Genomic DNA, 18,694 nt, shown 5'->3' with positions numbered 1-18,694 from the left:
TAATAACCAGACAGCAGGGTTTGTATATGTTTTTTGACACAGCCATTCATCCCCCTATTTACAAAACCATTTTATATGGGTTATGGGAGCTGGAGTCAGTGGACAATGAGTGTGAGACATGACACAAATCTTTCAAAATATTCAATATTTTTACTGAAATATTTAAGTAGTTTTGTTCAACCTAAGTCCGCCTAAACAATGCAAAATTAGACAAACTACACACACAAAAAAAAAAAATGAAAACAAATCTTATATTTAAAGAAGAAGCACAAAGTCAAACAAATCATTGTATCATTGTATATGCTTTCCCTGACTAAATATAAAAAAAAAATCCATATGCTTGGATATCTGGTGATACATGCTGCCATCTTAAATACCATTAGTGTGATGTCATATACTGTACAATGTTGACATCAAACCATGTGATCAACAATGGGAGCAATTGCCAACAAGCTGGTAGTGGTCATGAGAAAAAAGCAATATAATGGCCGTAATGGCAATATAATGGCAGTAATCATATAAAATAACAATAACAAATAATAATAAGAAAAATCTTATTAAGAAAGCAGAAAACAGTACATGTGCACAATAGTTATCAATTGATTTATATTCTATTGAAACCTGGGGATTAGTTCATGTTGATGATTTATTATGGTTTTTAAGAAATGAAAACACATCAAAACAGAAAGGTTTATTATTTATGGGAATTATTCTTTGGAATTACTGGAAAAATACTTAGTGTTGACAAGAACAAATCTCAGTCATCCATCATCTGTTGGCATAAGCTGATGGTGCTAGTCAGCTATATTTTACAAAATGAGACATTGAAAAAAATCATTTCGGTATATGCTCCTATATACTGTATATGTCACATTTTTGAGAATCTAACTGGTATAGGACTAAGCTGTATAAATATGAATATCAGTTATAATTTAATGATCAGATTACATTTCTGCTTTTGCTGTGTACACAGCAGTTAAAAAAATATGTTCTGTGCTGCACATGCCAGACTTAGAATTAGTTAGGCAAAGATGCATGAGCTGGAAATAAAACATTTTGGTGTTCCTCATACATAACAAAGACATCCAGGTTCCTGTGTAAACTCAAATGTGGGTAGTTGCCATGATGAACTTGAACCACACTCAGAATTGGTTTATACTTAGCTGTTGATACTATTTAAGCCCATGTCATATTTGATGATTTTTCCAGCGATTTTCAGGTGTAGTCTCCATTTTCATTATCTTAGTGAGTCTGAGGCAGTCAATAGAGCACTCCTGTGAATCCAGTTGCATTATGTGACATACCCACTGACTCACACCTAGCTGAGACCTTCTCCAACAAAATCAAACTGGTTTTAATTTGTCTTTAATCGTAGGGGTGGTGTTTGTGTACATGATAGCTGACAACCAATGAGTGTTTATCTGGAAGTACAATGCATATAATGTAGCAATGAAGAATAAGGAATGCAGGTGTTTTGGACCACATAAACAGAAGAGAAGCTCAACTGTCTAATATATCATGTTTTACCATGACAGAATGGATGAATGGAATAAAAAGGGCACACTACATTTTCCTACTTATAGACTTTTCCCCGCTTCATGTATCTATTATCCATCAGAGGGTATTTGCATTAGGAACAATTGCTGGACATCTCCTGATTCTTTTTCTTTTTCTGTCTTTTAAAATTGTCAATGGCAAGGATCAATGAGGTATCTGGCTCTTACATTGATAAATGAACGATACAGTACAACTGGTCCGAGCACGGATGCACCCAGGTCCAATCCACAGCCTTAGTCTTTCTTCTTCATGTGCTGCTCCCTCTGGTCCACGTAGGCTCCTTTATTAATTTGCTTTTGCTATTAATTTTAATGTAGCAGGGTTGAATTGGATTGTGTTTTGGGGTGATAGAATTGGGGATGGACTCCAAGCCAGGGTGTTTACCTTATTATAATTCCAGTCAGAATGACTTTTGCTTCCTTTTAAAGTGTTTGCTTTGTACTTCAATAAAAAATAATAACCAATAAAAGGCAGAGATTGCAGCTGAACTCAGCATAGCCGTTGACCCTTCATATAGCACCGGCTCCATTAAGCAGTGCGCTGTTGGCTGTCAGAAAAAACATCAAGCACAATTGTGGTCTAAGGTCAGCATGCAGTTGCTGAATTTGACATGTCAATCAATTCAGCTGAGTAAATTGATAGGGTCAGCCTATCATGGTGGCACACTCACCCATTCAGCTACACTCATTTATATTAGGGCAGTTTCAACTAATTAATTAACATAAAACAAGATTCTTGGAGGAATATCTGTGTAGTCTAAACACAACTCAGGTGTCTCCTAGTCCAGGTTTGAACTCCCAGGCTCAGGAGCTATGCAACCGCAGTACTAATCTCTCCATCACTATGCCACCCTGCATAAAAATAGCTTATTATTCTTTTTTATTTGATAGTGGCTTTTATCCAAGGTAACTTAGAAAAATAATTGATACATTAAGACTTAATATTATTGAAAAGCAAAATTTGAAAAAGCCCTGGAGGTGTGCACCTTTATTCTCCATTTTTAAACAGAGTAGCCACCTTATTAGATACATCAGGCATTCCCACTTTATGGCTAGCTCAAATAAGGACAGGTTTATATGGCTATATATTGCTTTTTAAAGCCAATACGGAGATTCCAATAAATCATGTGTGTTTGCAGTTCCAAAGCAGAATATAAAAGACAAAAATAAAGGAATAGAAACAAAATACAGTACATGAATTATAAGTAACATCTGTTTTTAGGAACTGCGGTGGGCTGGCGCCCTGCCCGGGGTTTGTTTCCTGCCTTGCACCCTGTGTTGGCTGGGATTGGCTCCAGCAGACCCCCATGACCCTGTAGATAGGATATAGCAGGTTGGATAATGGATGGATGGATGGATGTTTTTAGGATTTACAATGTTGTTGCAATAATACAGTCATGGCTTGCATAAAATATAGAAGAAATATATTATGAAGAAACATATATTAATTACTAAACATAGTTCAGGAAAGATTAACTGGGTGTTGCACATGTGAAGCAACAGAAACAATCAATAAAGTGTTAGAATACATCCAACTCACATAAGACAGTTTCTGTGATTAGCAAAGAACATAAATACATTGTGATTGTAGTTCACCATTCTAGAGAATTTTCACCCTCTTTTATGATTGCTGCAGCATTTATGTAGGACAATCATATCCTTGTTAGGGTCTTAGATCAGCTATAGCAGTGGTTCTCAAAGTGTGGTCCTCAGAGGACCAGTGGTCATGGATTAAATGGACTGCAAAGTGACAGTTGTCAGGTCTCAATAGTTGTATTTAAATTAATACTTCTTGTATGTACTTACACAGTTTTAAAACTTAAACCATGTCTACTGTTCATTCACACAAAACTCTAATTCATCCACCTGTTATAATAATAATAATAATAATAACATTTATTTGTATGGCACATTTTCATACAAAAAAGTAGCTCAAAGTGCTTTACCTAATGAAGAACAGTAAATAAAAAAAATATAACAACATAAGAAATTAAAATAAGACAATATTAGTTAACATAAAAAAATTATAGTATAGTATGAGCATTTAATCATTGATCTATAGTAGTGTATTCATCACATTTTAAAAACATCACAGTTTCTTCCTCTAGCATTTTGTTCACTTCTCTCTCTCTAAAGTTTGACAGTACACCCTGATTCATTTTAAATCCTCTAGGACACAGTCAATTCCCAGTATAAATTTTATTTGTCTGCTAGGGCAGTTTTTTTTTTTTTAACTTTTACATTTTGTGTCTCTATAACAAATGCTACAAGTGCTTCTTCCAGCTTTGCTGCTGACAATAACAACATTTAATTGTATCTCACCCACTATCCTTGCAACCACTTCCATCTTTAAACTCTATTTCTCTTCCATCCAAGAAGGTTAGTTTAAGTCAACTTTGAGGTCAGTATTGCATACAATACAAGAGCGTACAGGTGCAGTTTGTCTCAGAAAGGCGTTTATTTCCGAACCACTAATCTCGGCAGAAACTCACCCTCTAACCTCAAACACTTTACGGCAAACAAGAACACACTGTTGTAAAATGTACATATTGCAAACATAAGACCCCCCCCCCCCACCCACCAAATACAGTGACTCCCAGAAAAATATAACATAAGGCTTGAACTTTCAGAAGTAATTGAAATTGTACTGAAGTCTTTTTTTTCTCTTTTGTGTGCTTCTTCCAAAACCCAAATATCATTCTAAAGTCTGCTTAACTGTGAAAATCACTAAGGAAATCTTTGAACCTGGCTGGCCGAGTTCTGACGCATTCAGGTCAGGAGATGGTTTCAGTGGGAGGATGTAACACCTCAGGGCCCTCATTCTGCATAGGGACCGATGATCCTGCAGCTGAATCAAGCCACTCTGCTGTAAAACCTGAAGAGTTACAGCTCGGCACTGGCAGTGCAGGTACCTTGCAGAGGTGGCTTGCATGCCATCGGGAACCATGAACCAGACAAAATGTGGCAGGTCCTAGTTGGCTTATTACTTTTAAAGGAGAAGACCAAAAAGATTTCAACTTATGTTCTCGATGTGGCCTCCAGACCCTGACCCAATCTGATACAGTTATGTCTGGCATTTTCACCCAGTGTGACCTATCAAAATGTTGATTCATTTTATTCTGGCTCTTGGACACACTGTTGTGTGTATGCATTGCAGAAGGCAAAGCTGGTTGGGCACGCAGACAATCCAGTGGAGGGTGAAGTTCATGACCAGTCATAAGAGCTGCAGGTGAACTGCCTGTAGTTGAGTGCTGTGTAGCTCTGCAGTGAGGAAGTGTCTGGAGAAGTGCCGAAAGAAATATGCATCCATCTGCCAAATGTGCTCTAATGCCATTTTTTAAAGTTTTATTTAGACGCAAACCCCCCACCCCACCCCATTGGCCTGAGGGCGGTAGAATGCTGTGCGATGGTGTCGAATTCCTTTGTTCATCAAAAAGCGTGTAAATTCAACAGAAGTAAATTGTGGACCATTATCTGTTAAAACAACCACTGGCAACCCCCAGTGAGCGAAAATGGACTCCAAAAACTTAATCACAGCTCTGGTTGTAACTAATCCAACTGAGGCTACTTCTGGCCACGTAGAATGTAGGTCGTATGCCACAATAAGAAAATGCTGATGATGTGGAACACCATGTAACTCACTGCAGACGACTAGCTGTATGTGTTCCCAAGGCTTAACAGGCCACTGAACTGGCTGCAATGGGGGTGTGGGTGGAGGACCCATTTTACCGCTAACAAGGGAAGCAGGGCATTTCTTGATCAGAGCTTCAATATCAGCATCAATCCCTGGCCACCACACAAGGTCGCGACATTGTTGCTTAACATGGACAATACCCAAATGGCCCTCATGTGCCATAGCCAGGACACGTGCTTGGAGAGACCTTGGAACTACCCTAAGTTCTTGTCAATAAGCCGGACTCATGTATTAGCCGGAGACCAAAAATCATACGAATTTTTAAAATAAAATCGTATCATAGATAAGCCGGACTCATGGATAAGCCGAACGTAATATAACCTATAACTAATAGAAGGGAGGGAGGTCAGTGGTCTCACTCGCGCCCATTTAATTTCTTTAAGGGGGGAGAGAGTGTGAGATATTGGCGTCTCTCTCACTCCCCGCATGGCGCGGTTGGAGCGGCCGGAGCGCGTTCTTTCTGCTCTGGGCGTCGCCGAGTCAACACGAGCGCGTAGCGGTCATTTAAATTGTGATTTTATATGTAAGCATATTTAAATATATATCGCGGATTTCTGCGGACAATGGGTCTTTTAATTTCTGGTACATGCTTCCTCAGTTGGTTTGCCCAGTTGATTTCATACAAGGGACGCTATTGGCAGATGGCTGAGAAGCTACCCAACTTACTTTTCTCTTTCTCTCTCTTGCGCTTTCTCTGATCCTGACGTATGGGGATTGAGCAGGGGGGCTGTTTGCACACCTAGATGATACGGACGCTCGTCTAAAAATGCTGAAAGATTATCTTCACGTTGCTATCTTTTGTAAAGCTGATTCCTGAAAAGACATGCTGCACAGTGCTTCGCATACTTAAAAGCTCGAAGGGCACGTATTGATTTTTGACTGAAAAACAAACTCTCCCTCTCTCTCTCTTTGTCTGCTCCTGACGGAGGGGGTGTGAGCTGCCGCCTTCAACAGCTTTGTGCCGCGGTGCTTCGCATACTTAAAAGCCAAACAGACATATTGATTTGTTTGCTTCACTCCTTTGAAGAGGAAGATGTGTTTGCATTCTTTTAATTGTGAGACGGAACTGTCATCTCTGTCTTGTCATGGAGCACAGTTTAAACTTTTGAAAAAGAGACAAATGTTTGTTTGCAGTGTTTGAATAACGTTCCTGTCTCTCTACAACCTCCTGTGTTTCTGCGCAAATCTGTGACCCAAGCATGACAATATAAAAATAACCATATAAACATATGGTTTCTACTTCGCGGATATTCTTATTTCGCGGGTGGCTCTGGAACGCAACCCCCGCGATGGATGTATAAGCCGGACTTATGTATAAGCCGATATTCTATTTTTTCATTTTCACAACTTTTTTCCTTAGATAAGCCGCGGCTTATAGACAAGAACTTAGGGTACTATGCAGAGACCACTAGCAACACAGCTTTCATTCCAGCAAGTGAGTTCATCCTTGACACGATGGAATGGTGTCACCTCAGCCGGTACTTGAGTAGGCCACTCCTGCCTGATAAAAGTAAGAAGCTGAGTGAGCACAGGGTCTTGCTCTGAGGCCTGCTTCAGCTCCTGGAGTGACACCATGGCCTCTAGAGGTGTGTGAAGAAGCTGAACAAGTTCAGGCTCAGCAGAATCAAGGCAGGGAGAGACAGTACTGCAGGAACCGAGACACTAGGTCTGCCACCACATTGTGGCACCCGGGAGTATACTGGAGTTTAAAATTGTACTGCTGGAGACGCTGTGACCAGTGGTGCAGTCTTAGTGGCCTGTGGCCAGAACCGGATATAAAAAGCAGTGCAGTGAGAGCTTGGTGGTCAGTTCTGAGTGTAAATGCACGGCCATACAGATACATGTGCCACCGTTCACAAGCCTAGATACATGCCAGTGCCTCTCGCTCACTGACTGAGTATTTCTGTTCACCTGGGCTAAGAGCTCTAGAAGCAAATGCCACAGGTTTCTCAGTCCCCTCCTGAATCTGAGACAGTACAGACCCAAGAGCAGCTCCAGATACATCACAAGTGACTAAGGTGGGACTATGGAGGTCAAAGTGTGCCAGCACACGCGGTGAAATAAGCTGAGCCTTTAGTAACTGAAATGCCTCTGTGCAGGCTGGAGTCCATGCCCAGGGAGCATCTTTTTTCAAAAGATGACGTAAGGGTGCAGTAGTGGAGGAGTATTGCGGCAGAAAACGTGGATAGTATGCAGTCATACCCAAAAATGAAGCAACCTATGCTACTGATGTGGGCTCTGGAATTCTCTGAATTGCCTCCGTGCTAGACTGGAGTGGGGTTAAACGATCTGCAGACAGTCGGAAACTCACAAATTCAATTGAAGGTGCAGAAAACACACATTTATCACCATTAAGAGTGAGATTATGCCTGGCCAGTGCTGAAAACACTCTTTTGAGATGCTTATCATGGGTAGAGGCTGTGGGACCATGCGCAACTATATCATCAAGATAAATGACAACCCCTGGAATCCCTGCCAAGATGGTTGACATTATCTTCTGAAGCAGCTCAGGCCTGAACTGAGTCCAAACGGCATTCTAGTATATCGGAAAACCCCAATGTGAGTGACAAATGCAGTCAGGTCTCGACTGCTGGGGTGGAGTGGCACCTGCAGATATCCTTGATGGAGATCTAACTTTGTAAAGAAATGAGATCCATAAAATTGTGTAGTTAGCTCCTCTGATGTTGGCAGAGGGTATTTGTGAGGAATGACTGCCTTGTTTACTGCCCTTAGATCGACGCAGATTCATAGTTCCCCTGACTTTTTTGCAACAACCAAATTGGAAATCCATGGGGCAGCATTAATAGGTTCTATAATTCCAGCCTCAAGGAGGTATTGCAGCTCAGCAGATACCCGTCACGGAAATCCAGTGGGATGCGGCGTGGTGGCTGGATGACAGGAGGCACCGTGGGATCTAGCAAAGGCTGGTGATGAAAGGCAGAGAGACAGCCAAGTCCACTTCTGTTGCCAAGAGGAGCAGACATTAAGAATTACAGATCCACTAGTGTCAACAAGGGTAAAACCAAGGCTGTTTAAAAGATCCAGGCCTAAGAGGTTGGCACCACTGCGGGAGACATGGAATGTGAATTGAGGAAGAAACTTAGAACCATAGCATACTGACAGCTCAACTGAACCCATAATGTCAATCTTAGAGCTGGCATAGCCACAGAGAGTGGTGACTGGAGCAGATAGCTGGAGATCTGGGGAAAAACTGCTTCTTAGTCTTTAGATTTAGCAGAGACACTGTTGCCCCAGTATCTAGCAAAAGCGGAAGACATACATTGTTTAGTTCTACTGTGCAGGTTTTAAAAGATGTATGCCTGTATGTCACAGACTTTGATGATGCCGGAGCAGAATGGCAAACTTTCACAAAGTGATTGGCTTTATTGCAACGCTGGCATATCTGACCCCTGGCAGGGCAGCTCTGCGTTATCGTAGAGTGTGATTTAGAGCCACAGTTTCTGAAAAAACGTTGGGGTCTTGGAGGAAGCTGTCGCGTAAGCTGCACGCTGGGATTTTCGTTGCAGTTGTCCGAGTCTTCTGTGCACTGCAACACTTGAGCCGCGTCTCCTGTCGTTGCTGAGTAAGCAGGAGATGTGTCGAGTTTGGCGGCGAACTCCGTGACAGACTCGATCTGAAATGCAATGTGGATTGCCCGTGATAGACTTAAATCATCTGATTCTAGCAAGAGCATTTCGTAGACTTTTGGATTGTTAGTGTGCTCAGCCAATTGATCCCTAATAAATTCATCTTGCATTTCTCCGAACTTGCATAAACTGGCTAAACCACTTAAGTTGGCCACGTATTGGTGAACTGATTCGCCTGCCTGCTGTCACCGTTTACGAAATAGGATTGGGCGGAGGATAACACTTTGTGAGCAGGAGAAGTGTGTCTCCAGGAGAGTCACAGCAGCTTGAGTATGTGGCTGCGTTCCCCAAAGTCTTAAACACGCGCTGTCCCTCCATTCCCAGACAGTGTAGGAGCAAAGGTTTTTTGCACGCATCACTTACATTTTGCAAATCAAGAGCCAGGAAGTAACTTTCAAAAGACTCCAGCCAGCGGGACCAAGGCACTGGAGGCTCTCCAGGCAGGGAAAGAAAGGGAGAAGATGGTGGCAGTGAAAATTCAGCCATCCTCGTCACCAAAATGTTGCATACAATACGAGAGCTTACAGGTGCAGTTTCAGAAAGGCGTTTATTTCCGAACCACTAATCCCGCCTGAAACTCACCCTCTAACCCCAAACACTTTATGGCAAACAAGAACACACTGTCGTAAAATGTACATATTGCAAACATAACAGTCAGTATAAAAAGCCCACCCCAAGTACAGGCAATCGCATAATTCTGTCTGCTGCTCATGCAGCCATTTTTGCTGTATCATTGCTGACAGTCTCTGCCTTCCATAACACTGTCTTTAATGGCTTAATTTGGATCACTAGCTAAAATCTGAGATTTTAAGATGCAGATCTTTGCACTGTATTTAGTATTTGTCAAAATATACACAGGTAGTAAAATTAATGTAATAACTGTAACACAGAATTAACACTGAGTATTGGCAGTATGTGGTCTCATCTATATTATGTATCTTTGACTTTAGAAAAGTTGTCATTAGTCTGAAACACTTAGAGAACCACTTTATTAGAACACTAAGTCATTCTAGTTTTTAGCTTCAAGATATCAGCTAGGATATGGCAAATGTTTTCCTTCTAGCCAGTTTTTAGGTAGGAAAAATACACATTGGAACAATTATAGAAGCATCATTTACATATCCAAAAATGTTCATAACTGTTTAAATTATTTCAGTATTTTTGTAATACAGTGCACATCTCATGAAATAAAAGCCATCAAAACATATTTTAATGTTTTAAAGATGAAATGTTTCCTAACAGTTTTTAACTGAACTCTATAAGAAGTAACATTCTGTGTTCTTGGCTATCCTTAGATTGTTATATAGTAATTTAGATTTTTGGATATTTCCTGGAAATTAAGCTGAATCTGTCATGGTCAGGTTTTGCTGAGACTTACAAAATCAAAATGTGCTGAAATGCACAATTGTTCATCCTAGCCAATTACAATAAGAAACTTGCTTACAGCACTAGAACACTAACCCAGGATGAAGAAAACCAAATCTTTGTGGTTTTATTGGAGTTCATTCATGTGTCTGCCCAGTCTCATGGATTATTCAGATGAACATTTTTGAGTCTGTGACTGGATGAACATTTCCAAATTATGTTGGGAATAAACCTGAAACCTAAACCTACACATGTTATTGTAAAAACAGTAGGAAATTTAATTTTGTCTGTTTTATGAATTGTGTAGGTTTTTTTTTACCCAGGAGTAAAGAATTGTCTCTTAGAACCAGTTAAAAAACCTATAACACTACTTTTCACTATAGTGTTAGATCACAACTGTATACTTTGATGTCGGTGATATTTTTTTTGTGGTTACAGATCAGAAGCCACCAATATAAATGGAAAAGTATATGTTAAGAAAAATGCACTCCCCTCAACAGACTTGGAAGTTGCATCTAAAATATGTCTACAAAAGCATAACTAGACCATTCACAAGAAATTGTGTGTTTTTTCTTCAGCAGGAAATCTATGGAACATATGCAGAATATAGACAGTGGGCAAGCAGTTTGTTTTGATGCCAATATAAAAATCAAACAATAGCTATGCCACAAAATGTGTTAATCATGAGGTTGATGTAAGGGAATAATTTTGCTTTTTGAGTTTGTTTTGGTAAATGTGTCATCTTAATGTATAAATAAACTTTTAAATTGAAAAAGAGATCTATGCTGGAAAGTAATAATAACCTTCAGAACAATAAAAAGCAGTATGTATCTTCAGAACTTAAACAGTGATGTCAACTTGTCAAGGCCATAATCCATCCATCCATTTTCCAACCCGCTGAATCCGAACACAGGGTCACGGGGGTCTGCCGGAGCCAATCCCAGCCAACACAGGGCACAAGGCAGGAAACAATCCTGGGCAGGGTGCCAACCCACCGCAGGACACACACAAACACACCCACACACCAAGCACACACTAGGGCCAATTTAGAATCGCCAATCCACCTAACCAGCATGTCTTTGGACTGTGGGAGGAAACCGGAGTGCCCGGAGGAAACCCACGCAGACACGGGGAGAACATGCAAACTCCACGCAGGGAGGACCCGGGAATCGAACCCAGGTCCCCAGATCTCCCAACTGCGAGGCAGCAGCGCTACCCACTGCGCCACCGTGCCGCCCAAGGCCATAATTTTAATCTTATATTCTTCACATGGAGGAGACCTTTTTATATAAGTAGTGGAGGTGGCTCTTTTTTTCAAATTCTTCCATGTATGGCTCTATTGTAACCTTGAATAAACAGGATGTTAGTGATCACTAATTCAGTGGCAGTGGCTAAAAATAGTTTTCAATAAGTAAATTTTATTTTTCTTAAGATATTGCAGTTGTACTCTGATTTTTTTATTTTAGTCTTGAGAAAATACTTCATTGGCATGTGTTTTGCAAAAGTATATGAATATACATTCGTGTTTGATGATGTTGGAATTAACCACTATTTCAATGCTTGTCTTTAATGTGTGCATCCTCACATATATTAAGAGACATGTTCTTTCCATCAAATACTAGTTTTCTCAGACTTAGAGTTGTAACAGATTCAAATTCAAACAGTTCACCTTTTCACTTTTAAATATGAAAAAATATTTTTAATAATTAACTGGGTGTTACAGTAACATTGCTATAAAATGCATTAAGTCTACAAAAATGTCAATGGATAGGTCATAATATCGTGTACTTTGCACTGTATAACGATAGAAATAATGTTGTAGCTTCATTAATCCAGTGGTGGTTGGCAGTTACTGTGGCCTCACAACTCAGAAAACATGGGCTTGATGCTATGTCTAGTCACTGTATGTGTATAGTTTACATCTTTTCACTTTACCGTAGTAATCTTCCAAGGACAAATCTTGTCTCTTTTTATATTTATAGTAAGTAAATCAAGGGAACACTGAGATATTAAGACTATTGAATTTTTCTCGGGGATCCATAGTTTTCCATCCACATCTGAAGGATGTGCATGTTAGGGTAACTGGCTGGTGTAAACTAACCTAGTATGTGCAAGTTTGGGTGCATGAATATGCTCTACAATAGACTGACTCCCCATCCAGGGACTTTCTTTCCTTGCAGTCAGTTCTACCTGTATAAGCTCTAGTATTATATGACCCTAAAATTTAATTCAGCAGGTTGATCAGATGGATAGTTGAACATCAATAAAATAAAGCAAGAGCAGAACAAAAGAAAGAAAATGCATGTTATTTGGCTGTGAATTTTCCTGGCCCCGCCATTAAACTATTGGGTGGCAAACCAATTTATTGGCTTCACATTGTTTCATTTGTCTTTCCTGTGAGAAACACACTTTCACCAGGGGCCTCGTGTATAAAGAGTGCGTATGCACAAAAATGTTACGTAAAAACATTCCAATGCTCAGATCGCAATGTATAAAACCTAAACTTGCTGTAAAGCCACGCACATTTCCACGGTAGCTCCAACCCTGGCGTACACAAGTTCTCCACTCTGTTTTGCAGACTGGCAGCACCCAGCGTCAAAGCAGTGCTACTGTTCCAGTGTGGTTTCCCTTTCTTTAGATCCACATCCCTGACTCGGTTTTTTCGTATACACTGAAACTAACTGCATATTGTGTATTAGTTTAATGCATCCATCCATTTTCCAACCCGCTGAATCCGAACACAGGGTCACGGGGGTCTGCTGGAGCCAATCCCAGCCAACACAGGGCACAAGGCAGGAACCAATCCTGGGCAGGGTGCCAACCCACCGCAGGACACACACAAACACACCCACACACCAAGCACACACTAGGGCCAATTTAGAATCGCCAATCCACCTAACCTGCATGTCTTTGGACTGTGGGAGGAAACCGGAGCGCCCGGAGGAAACCCATGCAGACACGGGGAAAACATGCAAACTCCACACAGGATGCAAACTCCACGCAGGGAGGACCCAGGAAGCGAACCCAGGTCCCCAGGTCTCCCAACTGCGAGGCAGCAGCGCTACCCAATGCGCCACCGTGCCGCCCTAGTTTAATGCATCTGATTGTAATTAACCTGTAACAATATAATGTTCCAGGGAATAGCCAAAGTATTCCAAATACCATAGCTGCTTTAGCGTTGTTACTCACACTGCACCTTCTTCTTCTTTCAGCTGCTCCCGTTAGGGGTTGCCACAGCGGATCACCTTTTTCCATATTACTCTCACTGCACCACTCGGAGTATTTATATCACTATATCTGAGTGGGAAATCACAGATCTACAGCAGAGAATTATCAGTATACAGCATCAAGCACACGCTGCCTGAGCCATACTGTCTATTGAACTGCTCTCAAACGGCAAACACTTCAAAGCCTTTCCTGTACGGACCTCCCGGTTCAGAAACAGTTTCATCCCAAGAACTATAAACGCACTCAATCAGCCCATCAAGTGCTCCTTGTAGAACTATTTGTAATAATTAGTACAATTACTTCACTGTAAACTTGCAATGCAGTTATAATATTGCACAACCTGAGACACTTTATAAAGCACGTAGTTACATATGATGACGATATCATTTTTAAGATGAAATGCAGCAAAATATGTTTATTATATTATACAGATAAAATGTTAACATCATTTAAATAATCTACTGTATATTGTTAATAATTAAACATGTGAGGACACGGTGCTGCAGCGCTAGCTAGTTCAGGGACTGTTCCTGCCTCGCGCTATTTTCTTGCTGGTGCTGACGCGACACTAGAAGGATAGATGGATAGAATAATTAAACACGTAGTACGAAGATATTTCAATGTTCCTTAAAAGTTTTGAAGAATCGGCGTTCTAAGCTTACAGATGGCTTAACGTCTATTACAGAGCTGATTGTGTGGCGATTGGGTATTTGGAGAAAGAAAAGTAAGGACAGGAATTGGGGGTTAGTACGTTTGAAAGAGACAGTACTGCTACAATAAAGTATTTCATCGAAGGTCGCGCATGGTGTAGCAAGCATCTTGCGTGAGACATGAACAATCACTGTGCCATTGTGTTCCCATGTTTAATAACATGCTTTAACTCCTATCATCATGAAAATGATATCACGTATACATCTCAGTATTTTAATTATTCAGAGAGCTGTAATATTACGAATGTAATGGATTCTGTGTCCTTTAGGAGGCAGAGAAAGCCCAGAAGCACGTAGTGATTCACACACATAGAGCACATAGAAGACAAATACAAAATACAAAATACAAATACAAAACAAAGAATTTAACGAGCTACTTTAGTTACGATGGGATTTGAGAAACTAGTAAATTAAACGATTTTAAGATGAAGTTTATGATGTTCTACTTTAATGACAAAATAAACTACGTGATTAAAGTGGAAATTTTGAGATTAAAGTTGACATTTCATGCTTTTTTCCCACTGTGCCTTTTTATTTTTCTCTGTATCCTAATAAGCTTTCATATGATACTCAGACGGTGGGCTACGACTCACCTTTTCACGGCGACTTTGATATGTGACAACTTCTTTTTTATTTCGGGCACTGTGCGACTTTGTGAACTTGAGCTTTCAAGTTTCTCCGACACGCTATGTCACTCGATCAACTTCCTTTTGTCGATTATATCACAGTTTAAACCAACAAATAGTAAGTTTTTCCTTGCCTCCACTTGGTATTCGCTGAAATTCTTCTATTTTCCCCCGTGCATTTACCATTGTCTTTTCACAGAAGGCTGAAATTAAGGGCTATTTGTATTGATTTGCATATTCAAAGAGACGTAATTCTGGGAGGAGACGGGGCGGGACAGCAGGTGTGTGCACGTGCGTTACTTTTCATGCTGATCGGGATTTATGTAGCGGAAGAATGTGGAAGTTGCCGTACACACAGATTTATGCATCTGTATTTTTTTGTGCGTAAGCACATTTTCGCTTTTGTCCATACGCCATGTTATAGTGTGAATTCTATGGACTGCGTTATATATGAGGCCCCAGATGCTTGCCACTGAACATCACCCTCGGAACTCTTCCCAGGAGTGGGCCCCAGTATTTCCACTTAGTGATTTATGCATGTATACATATATGGTACATTGACACAGTCACCTAATTCAGTTTAGGGAGTTGGGGGCCACAGTCTAACACTGGGAGCAAGGTGGAAACCAACCCGGAACAGACTTCCAGTCTGTATCATGGCATATACTTATCCATAGACAATGGGAGCTTCCAGTGGAAAGGCCACACAGATAAAAGTAGAATGTAGAAATTGCACATAACTAATGGTTTGTAACAGGAATCAAATCCAAGATATAGGATCCATAAAGCAGCAGCATTATTTATATAGCTCACACAGTGCAAGGAACATGATAAATATAATAATATAGTACATTTTCGCACAGAATTTTTGCAAACCTAATCTATGATGATGCAGCAATACTAGATACAGTATTTATAATAAACTATACTTTCACAATTAAGGTGGTATTTATTCATAAAGGGGTACTGTTATACCTTGGCATAAAATATATTTATGAATATTTAGGTATGTTTCTTCCTCATTATGCATTTTGGCAGTTCCAAGCTGGACCTGTTTAAAGCATGTGGTTTTATGAGTGAGTGAACCTTGCAATTCCATAGTTCCTGCCCTGACCTAAGTGCTCATTGAGACAGGCTCTGGACTTCTGTGACCCTATATTCCAATATGAGTTCAGTTTGTCATTGATTATTTTGATATAGCTGGTAAAAAATGTTTCAGAATGGAGTGGCAGAATAGGCAGTGAAAGCCAAAGAGAGCCTGTCATAAGATGGCTACTTTGAATGTTTGTTTGTTTGCTTGTTTGCTTGCTTCTTTCTTTCTTTCTTTCTTTCTTTCTTTCTTTCTTTCTTTCTTTCTTTCTTTCTTTCTTGATACTGTTACAACCGAAAATATTCTCAGTCTTCGGCAAAAATCGTTTGATCATGGCCATACTATACAGTATATGTCATAACAGTTGTACTCTTGGTCGTTCTATGACAAATATCCCTTTCAAAATGACTCCAAAGAATGTATATTTTTGTATATTTTATATCTGACAATGTAATTGTTATATCTGTATTTCTAAATACAATGTGTGAAGGGTTTAAATATAATGTAATACTCCTTTTTTCATCTTTTTACATCTTTTCTGTATTTGAATCATATCAAATGGATTGCTTTAAACCTTTACAGCATTAGTTGCTTAATAATGGCATGAGTCACAAAATTTAAATTACAGTTAAGTTTATAATCACCTCTTCTTTGCTCCTTAGGGCCAAAAAGGCTACCCTGGTCCACCGGGACATCCCGGAGAACAAGTAAGTGCCCATTACTGCAGTAATATGTTTTTTTTTATCTTCATAGTATTATTTCATGTACATAATATTATTTTACTTTGGACTAACTTTTACTTTAGATGTAAAAATTGTGGTACTGTTTATCTATAGTGCATAAATCTTTCAATGTTTATTCGTTAACATTTTGGGTGTATTTTATTTTATCATAGCTTTGTCATTTTTGTCATAATCAGTCTTATAGACCAAATATTATGCCCAGTGGAATATTTGGAATTCTTATTTTCAGTATTCCACAAGCCTTGTATAATCTGAGCGCCACAAAGAATCAAATGCAGTACATTTGTAACTGTATTTTGCATATCACATACTCTATGGTAACATTAGTTTCTGTGGCGATACTGGGATGCCTTTCTAAAAATTGAAGCTTGGATGTTTCTTAATATGCAGTATTTGGTAAAGCCTGAGTGCTGGGTTTGAATGAATGTTCATCTGTTACTTCAGCAGAGCCTATGTAAGGAATATTTTGCATGAAAGTATTTGCACTTAATGATTTCTGGCAATGCCCTTCCTGTTGACACAGTTCCATATGGTTTTCACTTCAGTCAAGCACATTTAGAAAACTCACAAAAATAGTACCCTGTTTTAGGATGTAGTCCACTGTCCAAAACTAATACTAGTGAAAAAAAGATCTTTTATTTTAAAATGTTATATTTTATTATTTTTTAATGTATAGTGTTTTAAAAAATAGGATTTTGTTTAAAAAATAAAATATTAATAATAAGAAGAAATAAATAAATAAATAAAGTTTTTTTGTTTATTTGACTGTGAGGTAATGTTGTTCCTGTCTGTTTGCCTTTTTTCCTTTAGGGAGAACGTGGTCCAGATGGAAGCCCAGGTGCCAAGGGTTATCCTGGCAGGCAGGTGCAGTAAATCTTGTTATACTGCGCTGACTAATGCGCAGAGTAATGATTCATTTAAGCAAACTGTTTAGATTAAGTTACAGTGGTTTTGTGCTCTTCAGAACAGTGAAACAGATAAAAAGAAATAAATTATTACTAGGGGCCACACACTGTGTTTCCATTTTCTTTACCTTCTTAAATAGCTAACTTCATTTTGGGTTTCCCATCAGCAAACTTTGCTCTTATGTAGGGTAAGTGGTACATGATGGGAGGTATAGGACAGATTTTTCAGTCTCATGTTGTGTTTCCTCTCATTCAATAAAGCTTATGCTCAAAACCAACTTTAACCATGTCCACTCCCGCTGACATCAATAAGATTACATCCAGCATGCACATGATGTTGTGTGCGTGTGTTTAAGTGTCATAACAAGTGCTATGTAAATTCAGTAGAACAATTTGCTACAGATCATGTAAATGATAGAATATTTTGACAAAAAACATATATTTTAGGCCACTTGGAATTTGTCTGTTTTTTGTACAGTGCATAACAGTTTATTTCATCCTTCTGACAGTAGTGCATGATGAGTGATTATTGAGTCCTGGAGTACTCACACAGTACAGTAAACAACACAAGCTGATTTATTTTCTTATTAATTACAATGTAAAATAACTTCTGTATGTATGATTTTTGTGTTGTTGCATGCCCCTAAACATACTGGCTAAAAAAGCAAAATGTATCTCAGAAGTATTTTTTACATTTATATGCTGAATAATAAAAGAAGCATTTTTAAAAGCAGATTATTTTAGTCCTGTATCACAACAATCTTTGGAGAGACTTCTAGGAAAATACAGCAAAGTAGGTTGCACCTTTTTGCATGGTTACTAGTTTTCTGCTTGTTTCGCCATGCCCATGTTGTTTACAGGCACAATGATGCCAGTCACATAAGACATTAAATTATCGCATCTTGTCTAAGATAACAGCATGCAGGTTTTAGCATTTGTGTTTTGGATTCACTATAAATATAAATGATTACCTTTTGAGTTGTTAGGGACAAATGAATCTAGTTTTGCATGAGGACCTTTGCAACTTTTTTCTGAATTAGATTTGTTTGGTTTTATGTTTCTAGCTGTTTTAAATATAAGCCTACAAATACCTAAAGCACAGAATGCATCAAGGAACATCACCAAAAGGG

At 39.3% G+C, this 18,694-nt stretch overlaps 1 protein-coding gene across 1 annotated transcript in view; it reads left to right on the top strand.

Moving 5' to 3' along the window:
- Positions 1-18,694, top strand: part of col27a1a (collagen, type XXVII, alpha 1a) — a 370,467-nt gene that overhangs the window by 141,029 nt on the left and 210,744 nt on the right. Inside the window, 2 exon segments of the mRNA XM_051931755.1 lie at positions 16,579-16,623; positions 17,470-17,523. Coding sequence (XP_051787715.1) covers positions 16,579-16,623; positions 17,470-17,523 — 99 coding nt within the window.

The sequence above is a fragment of the Erpetoichthys calabaricus genome, chromosome 9 (assembly GCF_900747795.2).
Source record: "Erpetoichthys calabaricus chromosome 9, fErpCal1.3, whole genome shotgun sequence".
Taxonomy (NCBI): domain Eukaryota; kingdom Metazoa; phylum Chordata; class Cladistia; order Polypteriformes; family Polypteridae; genus Erpetoichthys; species Erpetoichthys calabaricus.
The sequence above is the reverse complement of the archived record's forward strand: the minus strand, read 5'-3'. Positions and strand labels throughout refer to the sequence as shown.